The sequence below is a fragment of the Meleagris gallopavo genome, chromosome 2 (genome assembly GCF_905368555.1).
Source record: "Meleagris gallopavo chromosome 2, MGAL_WU_HG_1.1, whole genome shotgun sequence".
NCBI lineage: Eukaryota > Metazoa > Chordata > Aves > Galliformes > Phasianidae > Meleagris > Meleagris gallopavo.
The window spans coordinates 32,829,844-32,850,144 of NC_139405.1; the positions used below are offsets into that span (position 1 = coordinate 32,829,844).

A 20,301-nucleotide genomic window follows, 5' to 3' on the forward strand; every position below is an offset into this window, starting at 1 on the left:
TCTTCTGAAGATAAGCAACAGAAGTAGAAGTTTCTGTCTCCATTAACACTGTCTCATGGTGTTAGAGCTCAAGAGATGGAAAAGACTTTCATTAGATCTGCAGTGAGATGAGAATTTGATCCTAAATGTCAGCCATATATTATGTCTTTGTTATGTACGGTGTTCAGTAAAAACAGTAATAATAAAAATAAAAAAGAATCAGTACAGGTCAAACTTACTCTATGAGTAGCTGACGTAAAGATGGGAGAACACGGCAGAAGTTACTGCTTCCCGCTGCAGCATGTATGTAAGTATGGAAAACCTCTCAGAAGGTGGATGTTGGCATTTTGTACAGCAAGCTGGAGGGCAAGCTTTTATAATAATCCACTAAAAGAAGGAGGAAAGAATTGAATATCTTTGCTCCTTTCCAGTTACATTGTGTTTTCACCTAAAGAAGAAAGCTGATATCCACTGTACCAAGCATACCAAGCACTCTGCTGCTGTGGAAGCACCTCAGCCAGTGATAAAATTTTTCCCCCCCTCTCCATTTACTCTCCTTTATGTTCTGTGATGCTCCACAAGAAAAATGCTTCTATTGATATTTTACTAAACGTCTCCACGTTTCTCAGATAAGAGAAGTGATCAGGTTAGTAATACCACACCCTGGCAAAGAGGCTCTTGAGGAACTGGTGCCCAAACTTGAAACTAATTCCAAACATTCTTTGTTAGAGAACATGGTTAAAATTCTGGATCTACATTTTTCAGCTGGTCACAATCTCTAGAACAGGACAGCCCAATTCCCAGATAAAAATATGCCCACATCTTAGAGGATCCAGCATTTGGACTTCTTTCCTAAATAGGGATTTGGTACATCACAATTCAGGTAACATTACATCACAGACAGAATACGTTTTTGAAAACTAATGATATGACTGCAATTCAACAATGCCTTGTGTGCAGAACATACAATATTTTTACAGAACGTTGTCAGAAACAAGAGGCATTCTTTGGCAGTAAGCCTTTGGCCCACATAGTGCTTTGGAAGGCATCATCAGATGATGAGCAGCTGTGACTACTTCCTTCCAGGACCCACCAGAACAGCTGCAGCCATTGAGACAAGGAAACCCAAAACAAAGAAGGTGAGAAGAGGTGGAGGCACACTTATCTTCAAGGAGAGCAGTCTAGACAACAATCTATTGGAGGACTTTGGAGTTAGCTCACCTTTGAAACAAAAACTTATCTGAAGAGAGCATTTTTATCAACCAGAGACCAAGGGAAATGGTAGATGAAGGATAATAAAGACCATGATTAATAGACTTAAGCACTTCATAATGCAGTAAGAAATCCATGTGGTCTACAGGGGACCTTAAACTAAGCCTGTTCTCACATGTTTTTCTGAATAGGATTGATTCAAACAAGTGTTTAAGTGCTTTTTTCTTAAAGCGGGGCTTTAGGTACTAGAGAAATCAATGGAAGCATTTTATCAGGAAAAAATTAAAATCAGTTACTTCTGATTCCAAATGAACACTGGGGACAAACTAGGTTCATAGCATTACCTTCTACGGAAGCAGAATTTCAAACAAATTTGCAACAGAAAGCTGTGTAATATAATTAGCTAGTTCTTAGCATTAATCTTGTAATACCAGTATAAATCCTAAAATCCCCCTACAACTAAAACGTTGTCAAACTTTATTAGTAGTAAAGACCAAAAATCAGTGAACTCAATGCTGGAGATAAATTGCTATTTAGCTGATCAATAAGCAGCTCCACAGCAGTTCCAGCTTTTATCTGGGGATTAGTAGGACTGATCATGAGAAGTTTACACAAATAATAATTCTACACAAATTGTTTCTGAATGTACTTTTGTGTAAACAACAGAAAGAACAAGATGGTTTAGAAACTGGGACCTGGGATATTGGTGTTGCCAGGGATGTTGTGTGCCGAGAGATGCTGGCATGTCCTGGAGCTCCTCTGTCCAGGACACATTGTAAGGACAGTATATGCTAGAAGTTACACTGTGAAATACAGATCGTCCACACTTTCTCCTCCTAGGCCCCAGTGGCAAAGTGCTAGCAAACAAACCACCTATTTTCCTATATTTTCCATGCTGCTTTATGTGTACTGAAGCTGACAAGAAGCCAGGGGACAAAGCAGCAGTAATGCAATGCTGTGCTGTCACACGCATAAGAAAATGGGATTCTTCAGATGGTTCTTCAAATATGGTACAGACAAGTCACGCTGGAGGCTGAAAGCTACAGGACAGATAGACAAAAAGGTGCAAGCAGGACAGTGCAGTGTACAGAATTTTTTTAGCAACCCTCAGTTACATTTTCCTACTACTCTTCTGTCAAAATTTTTGTTTCCTCAAGCTGATCCAGCCTTTCTTCTTTGCCATGTATTTCTCAGCAGTCCTGTTGCTGGTCCTGAGGGACATCAAGGTGACAGAGACAGGATACTACTGTCACATCCAGCTAGAGTTAGATGAGCTTGTCCAGATAAGCTTTACTCTGTGAGTATAAATTTCCATTTAACTAAGGATTTGTATTGTTTTCATGCCCACATGCCCATGTATTTCCATTCTCCCATGTCTAAATCTGCAAAGATTAGCAGGAGAACATTCCTCAGCCTCCCTGAGGACCTCTGAGCTTGCATGCCTGCCTGATAGGCATGCACTAGGCTGCCTGCACCCATTGGACTGCTCTGCACACCACACACAGCACAGCAGAATGTAGAGATCGGTGATTAATGTACTATGCATAATACAAGAGACATAGTAATTTTCCACTCCTTTCCTAATGTTTCAGCCCCTCACCTCACATCTCCCAAAAGCATGTAAATTGGCACCGACAATGTCGTGTTCTCACTGTCTTACCCAATTAATTTTAATTGTTTTAGCTAAGTACAAGAGCTTCAATTGGTGAGTCGCTAAGTTCCCTTATATCACAGGCACCTACAACTTGGCACTTCCATTCTCTCTTGGGAGACGTGGGTTTGACCTCCAATGAAGGGATTCAAATTTGGGATTTAATCTCCTGTGGGGTGTCCCAGAAAGACAAGATATAATTACTCCAGTTAAGTAAGCAGAAAGGTGAAGACTGCTGCATTTCTGGTTTGTGGGTTGGACAGCAGAGGTGGGAATGAAAAAACGCCTGGCATCAGGACACCACCTAAATCCCTGAGAATCTGAATCCATATTTTAGGGAAAGCAATATAAAGAACAACTGAGAAGTCCAGTACATCCCATTCAGTCCAGTAGCTTGTAACCACTGATGATACATAAATGCTGACAAGTATCATTCCCAGGACTACTGCTCTCAGACGAAAAGTGACAAAATTATGCACAACTAAACACAGTTTGTTGCCTCTCAGGATTTCCCCTTTAATTCAGCATCTCTGCCCTGTAACAGTGTTAAAATATATTGGACTCTTTCTTTTGACTCTGAACTCTGTCACACAAACAGCGTCACGCATGCCTTAACGCTTACAGGGCATGATCATATTATGTTTTGCTCAAGGGCATCTTCACAGAATCACAGAATCATTGGAGTTGGAAGGGATCACTGGAGATCATAGAATCTGACCCCTTGCTAAAGCAATTCCTTAGAGCAGGTCGCACAGGAAGGCAACCAAGTGGGTACTGAATATCTTCAGAAAAGGAAACTCCACAGCCTCTCTGGGCAGCCTGTTCCAGTGCTCCACCACCAAAGGTCTGATAGATCTCAGATATTAATTCTGACTGAACTTCATAATCGTATGGATAGAATGAAAGTAATACCTAATGACTAAAGCGGTGCCAGCCCCTCAACGATCTGACTGTTCCGTGACACACAAAAAAAAGGAGTCCAGCGTTCCTGCCTGTTCCCCTTGATAAAAAGGGCTGGGAGCATGCTTCAACACACACAGAACACTAAAAAGGCTAAACTCATCCCAGAAGACTGATACTATTTCTAAGGAGAGCATTTACCCAATAGCAGAATGTGGCACAGCTCTTCTCCTATATTTAATTTAACATTTACAGTCCAAAAAAGGTTGGGGGGAAGCGGGTTTTGTTATTGTTGCTATTGTAACAATCCACACTGCTCAGCTACACTCTCTAAAGGAAAATACAGGTCTAAAATTTCTCCCCACTCCCAAATAGCTCCTAATTAGAGGATAAATTGTATGCCATTCTCCTGCAAAGGATTTTATAGGATGAAAGTTTTATAGAAAGAAGATGGCTACAAAGATGTCAAGAGCCTATTCCCTTAGGATGGCTTACTCAGATTTAAAGGGTCAAAACAACAAATTCATTTTACTGAATATATGGCCAATTACTCACAGCATCAGAATGAACACAATTCAAATTGTAATGGATTTCTTCAAAAGCAGACTGCTGCAGTAATTACATAAGACATTACAGATGGGAAACAAAGCCAAATGTAAATTTCAGATGTTATTTTATGCAAATAACATGGCTGTCGTTTTCTGAAGAATTCCATTGTGAGCTGAATTGGCCATTTCTGATGCTATGAATAAATGTGTACCAATTTATTTCTAATAACCTATTATTTATGTGCAATTTCTTTTGTCCTCTAAATGCTAGGAAGCTGTTTAGAGCAACCACCTACATGATAACTTACCAATTATCTTTATAAAATCCAGTATTGCTTTGGATTAGTTACATGCATAATTAAATGCCAACTAACCATTATGTTCTTATAAAGTTAGCAAAAGTCTGCAAAACTCAGCAGTGTAATATTTCATTTGATTCTAAAAAAAAACATTTCTAAAAGAAAGCAATTTTTATATAATCATCCCAGAATGCAATCAAATTAGACTCAGATTTCCCATTAAGGAGATTAGTGACTGCATGTATCAATATTGAAATACACAAATAACAGCCTCCATCTTCCAGACTCTTTCAAAATCAGACCTGTTTTCCACTTTACTTTCCCAGTGTCCCCAGTAGTAGGCTCACTGCAACACATGCATACCCAACATTCACCCTCAGAATGCCATGTTTTGGCTTGAGGCTAGATCACCTGAGTTACTCTAGCCTTCCTCCAGGTCACACTGATCAGCTTTGGCATCTTCTAGAGGATCTGCACCTGGGCTGTGGGCCAGCCAGAAATCAGGGTTCCACTACATGCAGCAAGGGCTGCTCCCCCCAGCACTGTCCCCAGGCCAAAGACTGTCATAGAATCATAGAATGAATCTTAGAATGGTCTGGGGTTGAAAAAGACCTCAAAGATCATCTAATTTCAACCCCCCTGCCATGTGCAGGGTCACCAACCACTAGACCAGGCTGCCCAGAGCCACATCCAACCTGTCACTGCATCTTATTTATTACTGCCACATCTCCACCACAGGGCTGCTCTCAATTAATTCTTCTCCCAGTCTGTACACATACCTAGGATTTCCCTCGCTCAAGTGCAAGATTGAATCTCATCAGGTTCATGTGGGCCCACTTTTCAAGCCCGTCAAGGCCTCTCTGGATGGCATCCCTTCTTTCTGTTGCATACACTGCAATGCTTAGCTTGGTGTCATCAGCAAACTTGCTGAGGGCACACACCATCCCACTAAGTCACTGATAAAGATGTTGAAGAGCACCAATCCCAGGTTGGACTCCTAGGGGACACCACTCACTGCTGGCAATAGATGAATGCAGCGTGAAAGGCCTGCGGTAACATGGAAAAGAGGCAATGGGAAGACAGAGCTGGTATGATCCCCCCAGAGCTCACAGAAAAAGGCACTGGGTTTTCAGTGCAAGCCAGCGTACTTTCCCTGCCCCAGAACAAGTCAGGACAGCTCCTTTGCAAAGAGCCATAATACAGCACCTCAAAGTAAATGCCTGAGAGCTGCTTGCCCTTGCAAGTTTATACAGGGGTATTTACCCAAACCAAAGGTCTAAACAAAGCATGCATGTGCTCTGATAGACACCTCAAGGTGAGCAACTGGAAGTTCAGAGCAATCAACCTACGAACCAAACAACCCAGCAAGGCAAGCTGGATCTTCACATGCAGAGAATGAGAAGTAAATGCCCCAGAACAAGGTTAATATTATCCAGTACACTGAATGGGAGAGGCAGAGGGAGAGCAGACAGTTTCAGCTAACTATTGGAAAAGTCTGCAAAACACAGCATATCTGCAAAACCACCTTCCTAGAGACAGGCACAGATGGGAAGCTGGAACACACAGTCTGAAAGCACTTCTTGGGTTTTGGCATCCACCTCTCCCTTTAGGCTCCAGAGATGCAAAAAAAAGAAAGTGTCACTTCTATAGGGCTGTAATCAGCAGGTGTCAGAGGTTATTACCTTATTTGAAGAGGGGGGGAAAAGCAGATATGTTTCTTTTTAAATTCCTTTCCTCTCCTTAGGCTCATTTCAAAACTTCTCTAGTGTCTCAGTAGTTTCTATGCCCAGGAAGCAGTCCCCATCACTGGCTCAGGAGACAGTGGGCTGGCCATACAACGTGCAGAGGATGCAGCAGCAAAGAACTGTGCTGCCACATGTGGGTTACAGAGGCAAAGAGCAGGATGCAGCCAATTACAGAAGGCAGAATTCATTACTGCTTGTGTCCTTGTCTTCCTCAATACCGAGAGAGAAGCCTCTGTATCATAAAACAGAATTTCATGTTCATTTATGTAAATGAATGCAAATTTAATGCAAATTTAATCCGTGGGCAGGTAGGCAAGAGGAATTCAATTGGCCCAGAGGGATCATAGCCTAACTTTGGGGGGTTTTTTTGTTTCATTTCATTCCATATTTATGTTCATTCTTTTGTAATCAGATGCCACATTTCGTTTGATTTCTCATTTTTTTATTCAAGCTGAACTGTTTCCTACTCAATGAATGCAATTTACCATATTGATTCTTTTGATATACATTCTTCTTTGGTACATCAGCATTCATCTTCACTTTTGTACTACAAAACAGCAGCAACTGTACCCAAGTTAACACCGTCTCTTTTCTTACTTTTACCTTCAATAGCTTTGACTTAATTCTGAACTTTGAACAGGTTTCCTTCTGAAACAAATGCGAGTTGCTTCCATTATTGCTATTCTGGAGAGTCTGTCATGCTAGCAAATAGCTTTGTATTTACAGCAGTTAATAATGATACCTAGTCTACTACATTACATAGTTGTCTTTTTGTATTAATGCATTTTTTTTCTCTTTCTGTGCCCTTGGGCTTTCAGCACATAATTCATTTACGGACAAAGCACTTGTATGGTCCTATTTTGTAAACTATTCAAAACACTGTCAGTGAAAAATGCAACAAGAGAGAGCCCTAGAGGGCCCACCTTGCATTGCACTGAAACTTTGAAATCATTCAGAAACAAAATACGCACTCTGTCTCCTGTGCTTCAGATCTTATTTAGAATGACAGTAGACAGGGCACAGGGGCCAGGGAGGCATAAAATGCTTGCAAAACAATTATATGCCACAGAGAAATTCACAGTTGATAACAGCAGAAGATTGTTTATTGCCTTGTTTACACCTCCACCTTGAGCATTATTCTCTGCTGTATGGAAGACTGAACAAACCACAGCACTCAAACACATTTGTTTCTCTGCAGAGGTTCTGTAAGGCACACGTGTTAAAGATGGCATTCAAAGTGCTTTTTGCTCTGCATGCCTCTGGCTGTGCAGGAATACACCCATCACATGTGTACAGCAGGTAGGAGACCCAGTTCACCACCACACCGTGACCACAGACACCAGAGCCTGCCTGACAGGACAAAGTCACAAGGAAATGATTCCCCCACACATTTGCCCCAGTACAGTCTGAGAGCTGAACAATATTTTTCAAATAATAGAGAAGAACAGTTTATCTTACCTTTAAGAGCAGACCACACAGCATCCACCGGACAGCCCAGCAGAGCACGATCCTTCCCTTCCCCAGCCAACAGGTGCACGCCACCAGTCCTCAGCTCCAGCTGTCCTGCATGCACACCTGGGCTGCAGTTGCAATCCTCTGCTCCTTCACCCTGCTTTTCCACTTTCCTGAGGTGAAGTGAACTTTTCTCCTTCCACAACCTTTGCTTGGGGGCGGTGATGGCCACAGGGCTCAAGTCTGAGGTGGCACTGCTAGGCCTCAACTCCAGCTCAGGGCAGTTAAGCACAGGGAATCCCAATCTCTATCACTTCCCTTTTTCCTACTCCAGATCCCATCTTCTTGAACCTGTTTCATGTAGAGGTCTGGATGGCTGTTAAATGGAAGCTCAGTAAAGGCAGGCTCCACCAAGCAATACCTCAGCTCAGCAGCACTGGGGTAAGTTTTTCACAGTGACAATGCATCTGGTGCCAAAGCCATTAGAAAGACAGGTGTCCAGAAGCCTGCAAGTTGCAAGTGAAGACAAACCCTGTAGCTTGCCAGAATAAAACAAAACAAAAGGTAGAAAAGGAAAACAGCTCTCTAAACAACTAACAATCAAAAAACAAAAATAATTCTATGCCAACAGGAAAAAGATAGTGGATTGTGTTGGGGAAAAAAAAAAAAAAAAAAGCATAAGTACTTGTATAAAGAACAAAAGAAAAAAGTAGTCTGGAAATCTGCAGCAGCTATTCCAGTCACTCCCTGTGCTTTGTGAAAAGATACATCCTTCCTTTTTCTTCTAAGTGCTCCTTTTGGGGGGCTAGTTGTTTTCAGTAGGTTTTTGTTGTTGCTTTTGTTTTTACTTTTTGGGGGGGCACGTGGCTAATGTGGATTATCTTGTATTTTATTTTTTCCTCTGAATATAAATATTTTGCCTATGGATACAGCGGAAATACACAATAATGAATCTGTGACTTATTTACCTGCTGGGGGAATGCTAATGAGTGTTGTAGTAATGAAAACAGCTTCATTGGCTTGTAAATGCAAAACAGCAGGGAACTCACTAGAGACTCAACATGCATATGCCAATAAACTTGCATTATTCACAAGTACACAAACCTCCCAAGACACGAGTTTCAGAGCCTTCTTTCATTTCCTGCCTGCTTCACATTTTGAGCCAAGTCAAAGAATATTTTTCTATTTTCCTCAAGCTTCTAAAGGTTTTGCAGAAGCCAGATGATCTTACGGAAAACTTTCCATTCAGATGTAAACTGAGTATTTGTAAGACTAAGCACAACAGCTACACATTTCTACTGGTTACATTTTCAGGCAGCTGGGAGAAGGGACAAGTTGATACCCAGCACCGGCTGACCTTAATTTGGCTTCAAAGCAAGAGAGTGCCAAGCACTTGGCATGCGAAGATCAAACACACACCATCGCAGGCCCTGGTCCTGATCTCTCTACCTTATTTTTATTCTAAGATCTTTACAGCTTTGTAAAGAAAGGAGGGAGGGCAGAGAGTCCAGATGGTCACTTCATTGCTCACTCTGCCTTTCAATTTGGACAAAGATCTGGTTTTCACTGACTGTGGCAAGAAGAGCCACATGAAAGAGAGGAGTGCCAGGGGCGCACCTTGATGCTTTCATACGTGGCTGTACGACAGCACCCTCTCCCCATGTGACACTGTCAGCAGTGATACCTTCTGCCATCATTCTTAACCAGAACTCCCAAACCAAGTCTTGCTCTCTCACCAGCTGGTCTCCAGTTCCAGTACCATATCTAGAACCTCAATTCTAGCTGGCTCTGGCTGACTTACGTAACTAGGCACAACCTAGACTCTGCCAATACTAACCATCTATACACTATTATATTGGCAATTGCTTCATATTATCCAATCTGCAAATACAAAGTGTGACTACAATTCATCATAGTTGTATCCATTTCCATAAGTATCTGAATGTAAACAACATTTTACCAGAGCACTTCTGCAAGGTGCTCAGACATAGCACTGATAGAGTGTCATTCATTATGTTGTTTTCTATTTCTCTCCTTTGCATCAATCCTGACTATATTAACATTCAGAACTACCACTGACCAGTCTCATTTCAGCACCTTTTGTGGATGTTGCCAAGCTTTGCAGAATGTTAAGAGTAGAACAGAAGGTGTTATTCCCCACCAAAGGTGATCTTTCAGCCAAAATAGAGATCGGTGTTAGGGTTTTTCCTAAAGAATACAAGTCCAGGCATTTGCTATTATGAGATTGGTATGATTGTGTTTCACATCCCCCTTCATTATAAATCCATTTGGCATCCATTCTAATAACCAGCATACCCTCAGAAAAGAATTATTTGATGTTCCTGTGGATGTCATATGCGCCTTGTACTTTTAGAGCACTTCTATTGTAATTCAACATTAATTATCTTTCCAATTAATGTACTGCATAATGCTGCAATATAAAATGTGTGCATTTTGTAAATGTGAAAATTGAGCTCAGTTCTGTCTGCTTTGATGCCATTGTACCTTTATTACAATTCAGTACCAGAATTCTTTTCCACTGGGTTATTGACACCCTGAACACACACAAGGGAGCATTAGAAAGACACATTTATGCTTCTCTTTTCCAAGAAGACCTCCAACTTCTCTTTTTCAAGATAATTTTAATATACTTTCCTGTTTTATGTTTGTTATTGAGCAGCTTATAAGGGAAATGGAGATGACGAAAGTACTAATAGAGCAGCTTTACCAGTTAGCATAATATAGATAATATAAATACTTACAACTGTTAGAAAATTTAAGTGAGAAACAAGTCACAAAAAATAAAATAAAATGAAATAATAATAATAATAATAAAATCAAAGCCTGTAGTCAGGGAGTGAAAATTTTCTTCTTTGAAAGGCAAATGATCCAACATATTCTTTAATGTGTTAAAAATACCACTTAAAGTTTTACAAGTTCCATAATAACAAGTATAAACTGGAACACACAAATTTAATACAAAATATAAATGGAAAATGTAGAACCAAAACTGTTGTCTATGCATATGGCTGAAAGAATAGAATATATGACTGATGATTTTCCACAATGAGGAATTTAATTTTTCTGTTGGGTTTGATTTTTTTTGTTTAGCTGCTGTCAAAAGCCATAAACACTATGGGCTATTGGGTTTGACCTTCAGTGCCACCATCTGAAAACACTGCACAGTGCTTTTCTGAATGTGTTTGAGGAAGGTAAAAATTCTCTTTCTATAGTGACATTACATTTAGATTTCATATGTGCTTTCATTTTTAACAGAACAGAAACTAAAACACACAGAAAGCTGCAAACAAATCAGCTGCCCCTCACACTCAGTAGTCATATTCAACATGCTTTAATGCTCATTCTTAGCTGGTAATCACTGAGTAAGTGCGTATGTGTTGAGAAGTGTCTGCAGATTATTAATGTAAGAATGTCATCTATAAAATATTACTTCATATGGCTAAGCAACCTTAGCTTAAATAACCTTGCTGATCTAAAGGTGTAAAAAGATAAAAGTAATCTATTTAGCATCTTGATACAGAATTTTCTCTTTAACTGTCCTGGAATACTTCAGTAAAATCTTAAGTGGAAAAAGGTGGCAGTTTAAGCAGATAGACTGGCTATTATTGGTCAAGTAATTCATGCAACCTACTTTACTAGAGATTGGTATTCCTTTTTCAACATCATCCTCAATCAGAGTCTTTTGAATTTCCTTTAATATATTTCTTAACAATGACACTAACCTAGTGTTCCAGTAGGGTCTATTACAGCTGAAGCAAATACATAAGGAACACAGCTGTATTTTCCACTTATACAGATCTTGGGATTAGTTTGAAAGGCTTCATCAACTTCACTTGTTTGGTATTAACACAATTCATTCTGATTTGGTTTGGTTTTGTGTGTTCTACTTTGCTCTTCAATCCTCACTCCAACCTCCACGAGCAACTTCTGCCCCGGACAATTCCTTCGATTGCTCAGAATTAGAACTTCCACTAACATTCATTGCTTTTCATTCCAAAGCAATGAAAAATATCCATGCCAAAAGAGGTGGAAACTTTCTGCCCTACAGAGAAAGTGATAAACAAAACCCTTTTGAACAAAAAAACAAAACAAAACCCTTTTGAAATTTCATTTTAAACCGAAATACTACACGTTTCCAAATCTGAAAATCAAGAAGACACCTAATGATTGGCTTAAAAAATCTCATGGAAGGTCACTTCCAACTTACTGAACACATTTCCAGTGATTTCAGCAGGTTCAACTACTGCATATAAATTTCACACAAAATCATGGCTAAAAATCAGTTTTAAAAAATGAGAAATCAGTCAAGTCAATGACAGTATAACTGTAAGAATGAGGATTGTTTGTGCAAGACTGCACAAACATGTTTGCAAATTACACAGATTTTTTTAAATTTCAGATCAGATATTGTTCTAATTTCTCTTTGATTACATGAAACTGAACAAAAAGCAGCCTAGATGTTAGACTTCTCCATAACAGAAGCTCAGGCCTTGCAGTACAGATCATATTTTAGCTTTGCTCCCAGCTTGGTTCCTTCTAAACATACTTTGAATTTGGCATCCATTTCCTGATTCTGAGCTTCAGTGAAAAGATTTTTCCAGTCCCCAACAACACCTGGAATAGAAAGAAAAGTAAAACAATAGCCCTGACTGTAAGGACAAGGGAGTATGGTTTGAAACAAATAAAATCATGCCTCTTGTCATATTTCAGGATAATCCACTTCAAAAAAAAAATCTGATCAAAGAATACACTCTGCTGCTTTACTTTCAGTGTCCTTAAGAGAATGTGAACAGAAGTGGGACATGGGAAGCTAATGGTCTGCCTTGTGCCTTACACAGTTGCAGAAGTCTGTAAAAGATGATCAGCAGCTATGAAAAGAACTCAAAAAGTTCAAAGATGTGGTTTTTAACTGCAAGAGAGTAGTGTACCACAACCAGTCACTACCCTAACCTGCAGTCTACTTTTGATCTAGATTTTGGGGGAGTTCACTGCCTGAGGTATTCTGGGTCTACTAGGCATGGCCCAACCTGTAGAGCGTCTGGATTCAACAAACTGTGTGAGGTTCCTAGGCAACCACGAAGGTTATTTAGGAAATCCAAGAAGAAAAATCTTTGGAGGTGCTTTGCAGATCAAGTGCCAGGCTACCCCCAGTACTCAGAAGCCAAAACAAAACTGTTTGTTTTAATTGGTGCTTGCTGCAAACCGTGACCAAAGGGAGTGCTACCTGGAAGGCACTTCTGCTAATCACATTATGCAGGGCTTTACTGAATGATACTGGCACTTATGATGAAATCATTCTGAAGCACCAGCAGTGTTTCTTAAGTTCCAACCCCAAAAATTATGCATAAAAATTAAACACTTACTCATCCAAATCCATTTGTCCAAGATGCAGCACTACCACTCACAAACCTTGCAAAATATGCTGCTTGTTTGCTATAAACAAATTTACCTTTGCGGAAAAGAACTGTGCCAACAGCACCATGAGTCTCCTGAGCCTTATTCTTCACTGCCTGGAAAGTAGCCCTCTCTGCAATGGACTGGATCTGCTCCGTTGTTGGGGAGAATCCAAAGAATTCTGCTATTTGCTTTACACCAGAAGCCAGATTCTGAAAACAATGCAGTGAGGGGGGGTCATATTATATGCTTCCTCTAAAAAAGGACCTACCCACTCGGGACACATATGGCCATCACCTATTAACACCATCTTCCTTCACAGTACATTTTGTATGTTACACTGGAGCTCAGTTTTCATATAGCCAGACTCAATTTGTTTCTAAATGGATACTTGATTTTGCTTTCAGAAACCTGTGCTATTTGCTTCTAATTTCAGCAGTTTTCAGGAAATGGGCTCAGATGTGTCTTGACCGTCAGTACACAGCGGCTGCTTTACCTCTTTCAGGTCTTCGTATATTACAATCATAGTGTTCTCATCTTCAATGTGTTTGTTCCAGGTGACTGCATGGTCAAAATAAGATCCCCAGCCAACTGTGAAGAGAAAAAAGCATCAGTGTGATCCCTTTTTACTATTGTGTACTTATTTCTCTTTGACTGAAGGATTGCTCTCTGTGGCTCAAAAGTTACATCCATGAAGAAAAACAGAACAGTTTGTCCTTTAGGTGGTACCATACTGTATATCAGAACAATAGAGACTTCCATTGGACTTTTGTAGGTAGACGGCTTTCACACAGAAACATGTACTTCCCATATACTTCCCCTCCATTTCTGTATTGTCATTAAAGACATCTCTTAAAAGCCAAAGCTAGACATCATTCTAAATCTAAAATCTAAGTTCCTTACAGGGTTTTTGGCTTTGTGTATGGGAACACAACAAACAGTCATTCCATTACCATCATTTCAGATTTGTAGCACTGCCTCCATTACTAACTGACAGGATTTTATCCCAGTGCTATTATGAAGCTGCAAGTCAACTCCCCTTGCTTGGAAGAGCAAAATATCCAGAAGCAAAGTATCTTTTGGGCTTTCTCCCCATTTTTTGCATTCAGCTATCTCCTTTATCATGAGGTATGGTCACCAGTGAACTAATTATGACACAGCTGTTTTCCCACTAGTCCCATTTAGTTGTTTTCAAATATTTTCTTCTGTTGTTTCTTCAGCTACATTCAGTAACTATAACCATACCTTTCCCATTCATGAACTCTAAGAAGAACTCATCCCAGGAGCTGTAACTGGGGACACTTGGCACATTCTCGTGGAAATGGAAAAATGAAACAGCTGTATCTTTAGGGTTTCGAAACAACACTAGTATCTGGAGTAGGAGAAAGAGATCAACAACTTTAGATCACTTATTTCCCCTGGCAACCAAAATGACAATAAAACCAAACATTCTGCAATCAATAACTCACCAGGGACCACAAAATATTTTCATTATTAGGTAAGGCATAGAGAATAAATTTATAACATGTCATAATAAAGGCCTTGTTACCACTCCTAAGATTTTCCTATAGCCCTGAAGCAACTGTAGAAAGGAGCAGATGGAAAAACTGTAGTACTGTCATGGAAAACTATCTCTTAGCTATCCAAAACCTGGGAAATGTGTAAGGACCATTCACCAGCCCACTGGTAGGAAAAGCTCCATTTGATTCTTCTTCAGGAAACCACAGCTGCTACAATCATCTCCCATTTTTCAAAGCACGGCAACAATGCATTTGAAATCCTAAGAAACTGCAATCCTTGGAGAGAGTAAACACTTCTGTGAACAAGCTATACAAAAAACAGGAAAAAATACTCATGGAACATGGCTAAAATCCCCATTCCTTAACTAGTTCCTCCCTTCATTTGTGGTACGTTTTCTAACTGCTATGTACCTAACAGCTATGTACCTTTCACTGTTCAGTGACTTGGAACCAGAAATACTGAAATTTTTAAAATGTGACTCTGCATGGAGACAGGCAGGTTCTCAAGAGGTACTGCTGTCACATTAATTCTTACCATGGCTATATGTAGACAAGAGTAGCATAGAAGAGAAAAGCATGACTCCTCAACCATTTTTTGAGCATTGTGATAGCCTCTAGATCTGTTATTTGCTTATGTACCACTAATGCTTTTGTGCTAAGGCAGTCCAGAGGTCATAGAATCATAGAATGGCCTGGGTTGAAAAGGACCACAATGATCATCTAGTTTCAAACCCCCTGCTATGTGCAGGGTCACCAACCACCAGACCAGGCTGCCCAGAGCCACAACCAGCCTGGCCTTGAATGCCTCCAGAGATGGGGCATTCACAACCTCCTTGGGCAACCTGTTCCAGTTCCTCCAAGTTCCTTTCCCTCAGTGACACTTGCTAGGGTGCAAGAGAAGGATGTAGCTCCAAATAATATTCATGCATCTTAGTGCTGCCAGTGAAATCAGGCTTGTACTTAGGAAGGGGAAGGATTTAAAAAAAAAAAAAAAAAAAAAAAAAAAAAAGCCCACCTTGGCTTTGTTCTTGAAAATAGACTTCGGAAGGAAATCATAATTCAGATGTGATGCCAAAATCCTTGGAGATGGAATCTGCTTCATCCTCTTCAGAAATAAACAGAACAATAAGTGAGAACAGGTTTATTACATGGGTGCAGCAACAATCTGCCAGCATGAGTCGCCTGTGTGAAGCAGCTCCTAATCAAAAGGCATTACTCATCCAAGATTATCCTTTTTTACCCTCTCAGGAGAAATATCTTTACTTGCTACATGACTTCATTTTAATAACTTGCATGCGGGAGTGCAGGAGAAAAAGCTACAGATTTGAAGTAGGTTCTTTTCACTAACCTGATATTTATCTGGATCTCCACATTCAATAAATGGTAGTTCTGTGCTTACAGGTTTACTCTGAATAGTTGTAAATATCAAATCATTTAAAATCTGGATAAGCCAATTCACACCTAGATCAAGAAACCCAGAGAACAAAATAAAACATATGAGAAGTTTATGTAAGATCTCAGAGCCTTCTCATTACATGGCTTAATTCAGCATAATAGACAATAATAGTCATCAAATTACAGATTCAAATCAAATTAAAGCTCTCAAATGACTATAAACAAATTAATGTTTTCTGTTAACAAGATCCTCAACAGCTTCTTAACTGTGACCTTCTTGGCTCACTTACAAAAGATATGTGGGAAGCATCAGGAGTAGAACTGACACAACAATACGTTTAATATATTTTTACTATAGTCATAAAACAATCAGTGACAGACAATAAAGGCAGCTTTCCTGTCATTTACAGAGAAACACTACGGAAGTGTTCGGGTAGAAGTAGGAAGGAATGAGCAAGGAGTTTCATTTGTCAGAATTTTCTGCCCCTCTCCCTGCACTGGGTCAAGGATGAAACAGAGCCATCTATTCAGCATTACCAGCAGCGCTTGTCCCAAGATGTGCCTGTTGCTTTCTCCACAAAATGTCTGCCAGAAGAAGGACTAGAGGAGCTGCAACCCACCAGATACCTGCATCTTTGCCATTGGAAAAGACCTTGCAGTGAAGACCTGCCATGCATGATGGGCTGGGTGCCAGACCTACTGGAGCAGTACACTTTCCTCCATGCCCCATGCCCTCCTGCAGCTGCTTTGTGTTGCCCTCAGGTTTTCCAGAACTCTATGGATGCCCCAATCACAGCTGGTGGAACACACTAAGGGAAAAGCATCCTCCAAAGGCCTTGTGGTGATGCACTTGCAGGGCTTCCCACTGAGGCCATGGAGATGTGGCTGCAGAGCTGCCTCAGCCTCCTGCAAGCCACCAGTCCCCCATGAATGCAGCTGACAGAGGCACTAGCAGGGAGCACAGGATGCAAACAGCTTTAACCTCACACTTTCAGTTTTAACCTCAACTTCAAAAAGTTATTCCTAGAAAGCAGGTCTTCCACCCTCTGTTACATGAAGTGGCTCAGGATTGTGTCATACTTACACAATAATGTGTATGCAATTTGTATACATCATACAGTGCTTTGCAATACATCTACATATATAGAAATCTTAAGGTATTTGGTGTTGTATAAATAAAAGACATTTAATTATGCATATGATTTATCCCAATCTCCTGTTTACACAAAAAACAGAGCTGAAATCATTAAGAGTCACTAAACCCACAGCACATCAGCTGTGTTAGTGCACTGAATTCCTCCTCTGGACCCATGCTTTCTCACCAGCCCCTAACTTCTGCTGATTGGGTCTCAAAGTAGAAACATATGCTTAGAAAGGGTTTCCTTCATTATCAAAACCCAGCCCTTCTTTGTAAGTAAACATGTCATATGAGGCACAACACTAATCAAAATCAGCTAGCTGGTAGGTTGGTTGGTTGATTGTAGAGCGTTTTTTTTTACCCTCACTGCTTCTATTGCACCTTTCTTCCTTTCTGCCGACCTCTGACTACAAGATTTTTAATTCCAGTATGTTATAATAATATTATAATATATATGTAATAATATATAGAATAATATATTATAATATATATAATGTGTATATATATATCACAATGCAATTACAAAGCAAAATACGATTATACTAAATACAATGCCAAGAAAATTATTATTATCTTGCAAGTAAAGATGCTGCACATTGTCACATTCTACCCCTTATAGTCTAATGTGTAACTTCATTGCTTCTGCACTTTACACTACATTATATTACTAATATTCTTTTCAGAATGCAGTTTATCACACTCGCAGAGGTATCTTGCTCCACTTATAAATAAAAACTATAGTCTTTACTCTCACTTCTTCAGCCAAAAATAGTTTGACTGCTAAAACATTTTATCCTTTCAGAAGCATACGTCATGCTAAAAACCAGTGGAACAGATCACATAATTAAGATAAAGCAGGGAAAAAACCTGCTGCCTCTGCTTGTAACAAAAATGCCCATTATCCTCACACAACGTAAAACCATAATTAATTTGTTATTTTCCTTCTTATTGTGTCAGCCAATTAGTTACTGTACCATAGACAACAGCAAGTAATTTATAATGTATTCACCGCATTTGGGGTAAGACACCAGCACAATATCATCTCTTCTGGCTTCCAGGTTCTCCAGGGCTTGGAATGTCTCTGCACTGCATACTGTGACTGGATAAGGAGTCCCCCGGTAGAAGAACAGCAGGTCCTTCAGGGTAAACCCTTCTGATTTTGCCAGTGCTTTATTTATTTCATCTACAAAGGCTTTATTCTCCTCAGCCATGGTTACCAACTTTTGCTGGGATATGAAACTGCTGATCTAATGCCATTAAGTGCCTTTAAATATACATTTTTAAGGGGTGGACCAGAAATTGGTGGTATTTCCACCTCTCCCCCCGCCTCCCCACCTCAAAAAAAAAAAAAAAAAACTAAGAATTTGATCATTTCTTTCTCTTCTCCCTTCTCATCTTTCAGAAAATGAAAACAGAGTTGATGTTGCCTATCCATAATCTGCAGAGGAGAAATTACTTTAGGAACAAATCCCAATGAGAGCAAGTAGAGCAAGTAACACCAGTGAGCTCAGCCACCAGAGAATACTGAATTGGGAAAGAATTGCTCTGTAAGAAAAAGCAGCAAGATATTTAATCCAATCTTACATAACATTAATACAAAAAAAGGCCTCAGAAAAAAAGTCCCTAATAAAAATTTAAAAATTTAAAAAAGAGAGAGATTTTGGCAATAAACTCAACCTCATACCATGAGTTAAGAGAAATAGATAACAAGTAACAGAAAACAATGAAATCAAAACCATAGAACATAAAGAACAATACAGAGAAGGAAGCAATGCTACCATTTTGGTTTCAAAATATCACTGTAGGAGCTACCCGCTGCCTTTAAACATATTTTTTATGTTAAAAAGGACAATTAAACACTGAGTTACGGCGTAGTGCAGGCTTTTCCAACACACTCAAGACCAGACAAGGATTCCTTTTTAATGACTGGCAGCCTTACATATCTAGCCATGATTTCCCCTGCTGGGACATGCAGAGGGGCACAGGTCTGGTTCAGGAAGGGTTAGAGCAGCTCCTCCATTGGGCTGAGCAGCACGAGAGCTGTACTGAAGAAAATTAATTTCCTTTTGTAACATTACCCATATAATTGACCAATGGAAGCCATTTGGTATAATCTTTTTTTCAATTTCAGCAAAATACTGTTTCTCATAGCACCCTACTGGACAAAATGGGGAGCATACACCTAGACTTAAGTGTAATGTGATGGATGAACAACTGGCTGACAGGTTGGCTCAAAGGATTGTAATAATCAGGATACATTGGGCTGACAGGCAGTCACTGGTGGGGTTCCTCAGGGCTTCTTTTTTTTTTCTCTTCACTGAGTTGGATATAGGACTTGAAGGTATACTAAGGAAGTTTGAAGATGACACCAAACTGCGACAGAGAGGCCTCGCAAAGAGGTCTTGTCAAATTAGAGGAATGGGCAATCACCAACCACAGGAACTTTAACAGGAACAAGTGCAGAGTTCTACACCTTGGATGGGACAACCTTGATCTATGGACAAGTTGGGGGACAAGAGTTTGGAAAGCAGTCCCACAGAAAGGGATGAGGGGGGGGTTCTGGTTGGTGACAAGCTGAATATGAGTCAACAGTGTGCCCTGTCAGCTCCAAAGGGCCAACTGCACCCTGCAGTGCACCAGCCCAGCACTGCCAACAGGCGAGGAAAGGGAATGTCTTGTTCTGCTCTGCACCAAGGCCTCACCTCCAGCACTGAGTGCTGTTTTAGGTGCCACACTGCAAGGACATAAACCTAGTAGAGTGTCCAAAAGGAATGCTACACAGACGGTGAAAGGTCCGGAGAAGATGTCTGAGGAGCTGCTGAGGCCAGTGTGTGCTCAGCCCAGACAGATCAGAGGAGCTGAGGGGAGGCCTGATGGCGGCTGCAGCTCCTCACAGGGAGCGGAGGGGCAGCTCTGAGCTCTGCTCTCTGTGACAGCGACAGGGCCCGAAGGAACTGCACAGAGCTGTGTCGGGGGAGGGGCAGCTGGGGGTTAGAGACAGGGTCTGCACCAGAGGGCGGTGGGCACGGAACGGGCTGCCCAGGGCT

At 40.5% G+C, this 20,301-nt stretch overlaps 1 protein-coding gene across 1 annotated transcript; it reads right to left on the minus strand.

Moving 5' to 3' along the window:
- Positions 1-10,878: 10,878 nt before the first annotated feature.
- SULT6B1 (sulfotransferase family 6B member 1) lies at positions 10,879-18,483 on the minus strand. The gene is made up of 7 exons (XM_085219586.1): positions 18,264-18,483; positions 16,070-16,182; positions 15,737-15,826; positions 14,447-14,573; positions 13,698-13,792; positions 13,257-13,413; positions 10,879-12,421 (listed from the first exon to the last, which is right to left on the minus strand). Exons 1-7 carry the CDS (start codon positions 18,463-18,465, stop codon positions 12,291-12,293), a joined length of 915 nt encoding a protein of 304 aa, XP_085075712.1. The 5' UTR covers positions 18,466-18,483; the 3' UTR covers positions 10,879-12,290.
- Between the last annotated feature and the right edge of the window lie 1,818 nt (positions 18,484-20,301).

Excerpts from the sequence above, each read along its gene's own strand:
- SULT6B1 (XM_085219586.1), bottom strand. The coding sequence starts at position 18,465 with ATGGCTGAGGAGAATAAAGCCTTTGTAGATGAAATAAATAAAGCACTG. Across the intron at positions 16,183-18,263 it reads GGTGTCTTACCCCAAATGCG|GTGTGAATTGGCTTATCCAG; the intron begins GTGAATACATTA and ends TTCTTGATCTAG. Across the intron at positions 15,827-16,069 it reads GAGATCCAGATAAATATCAG|AGGATGAAGCAGATTCCATC; the intron begins GTTAGTGAAAAG and ends TTATTTCTGAAG.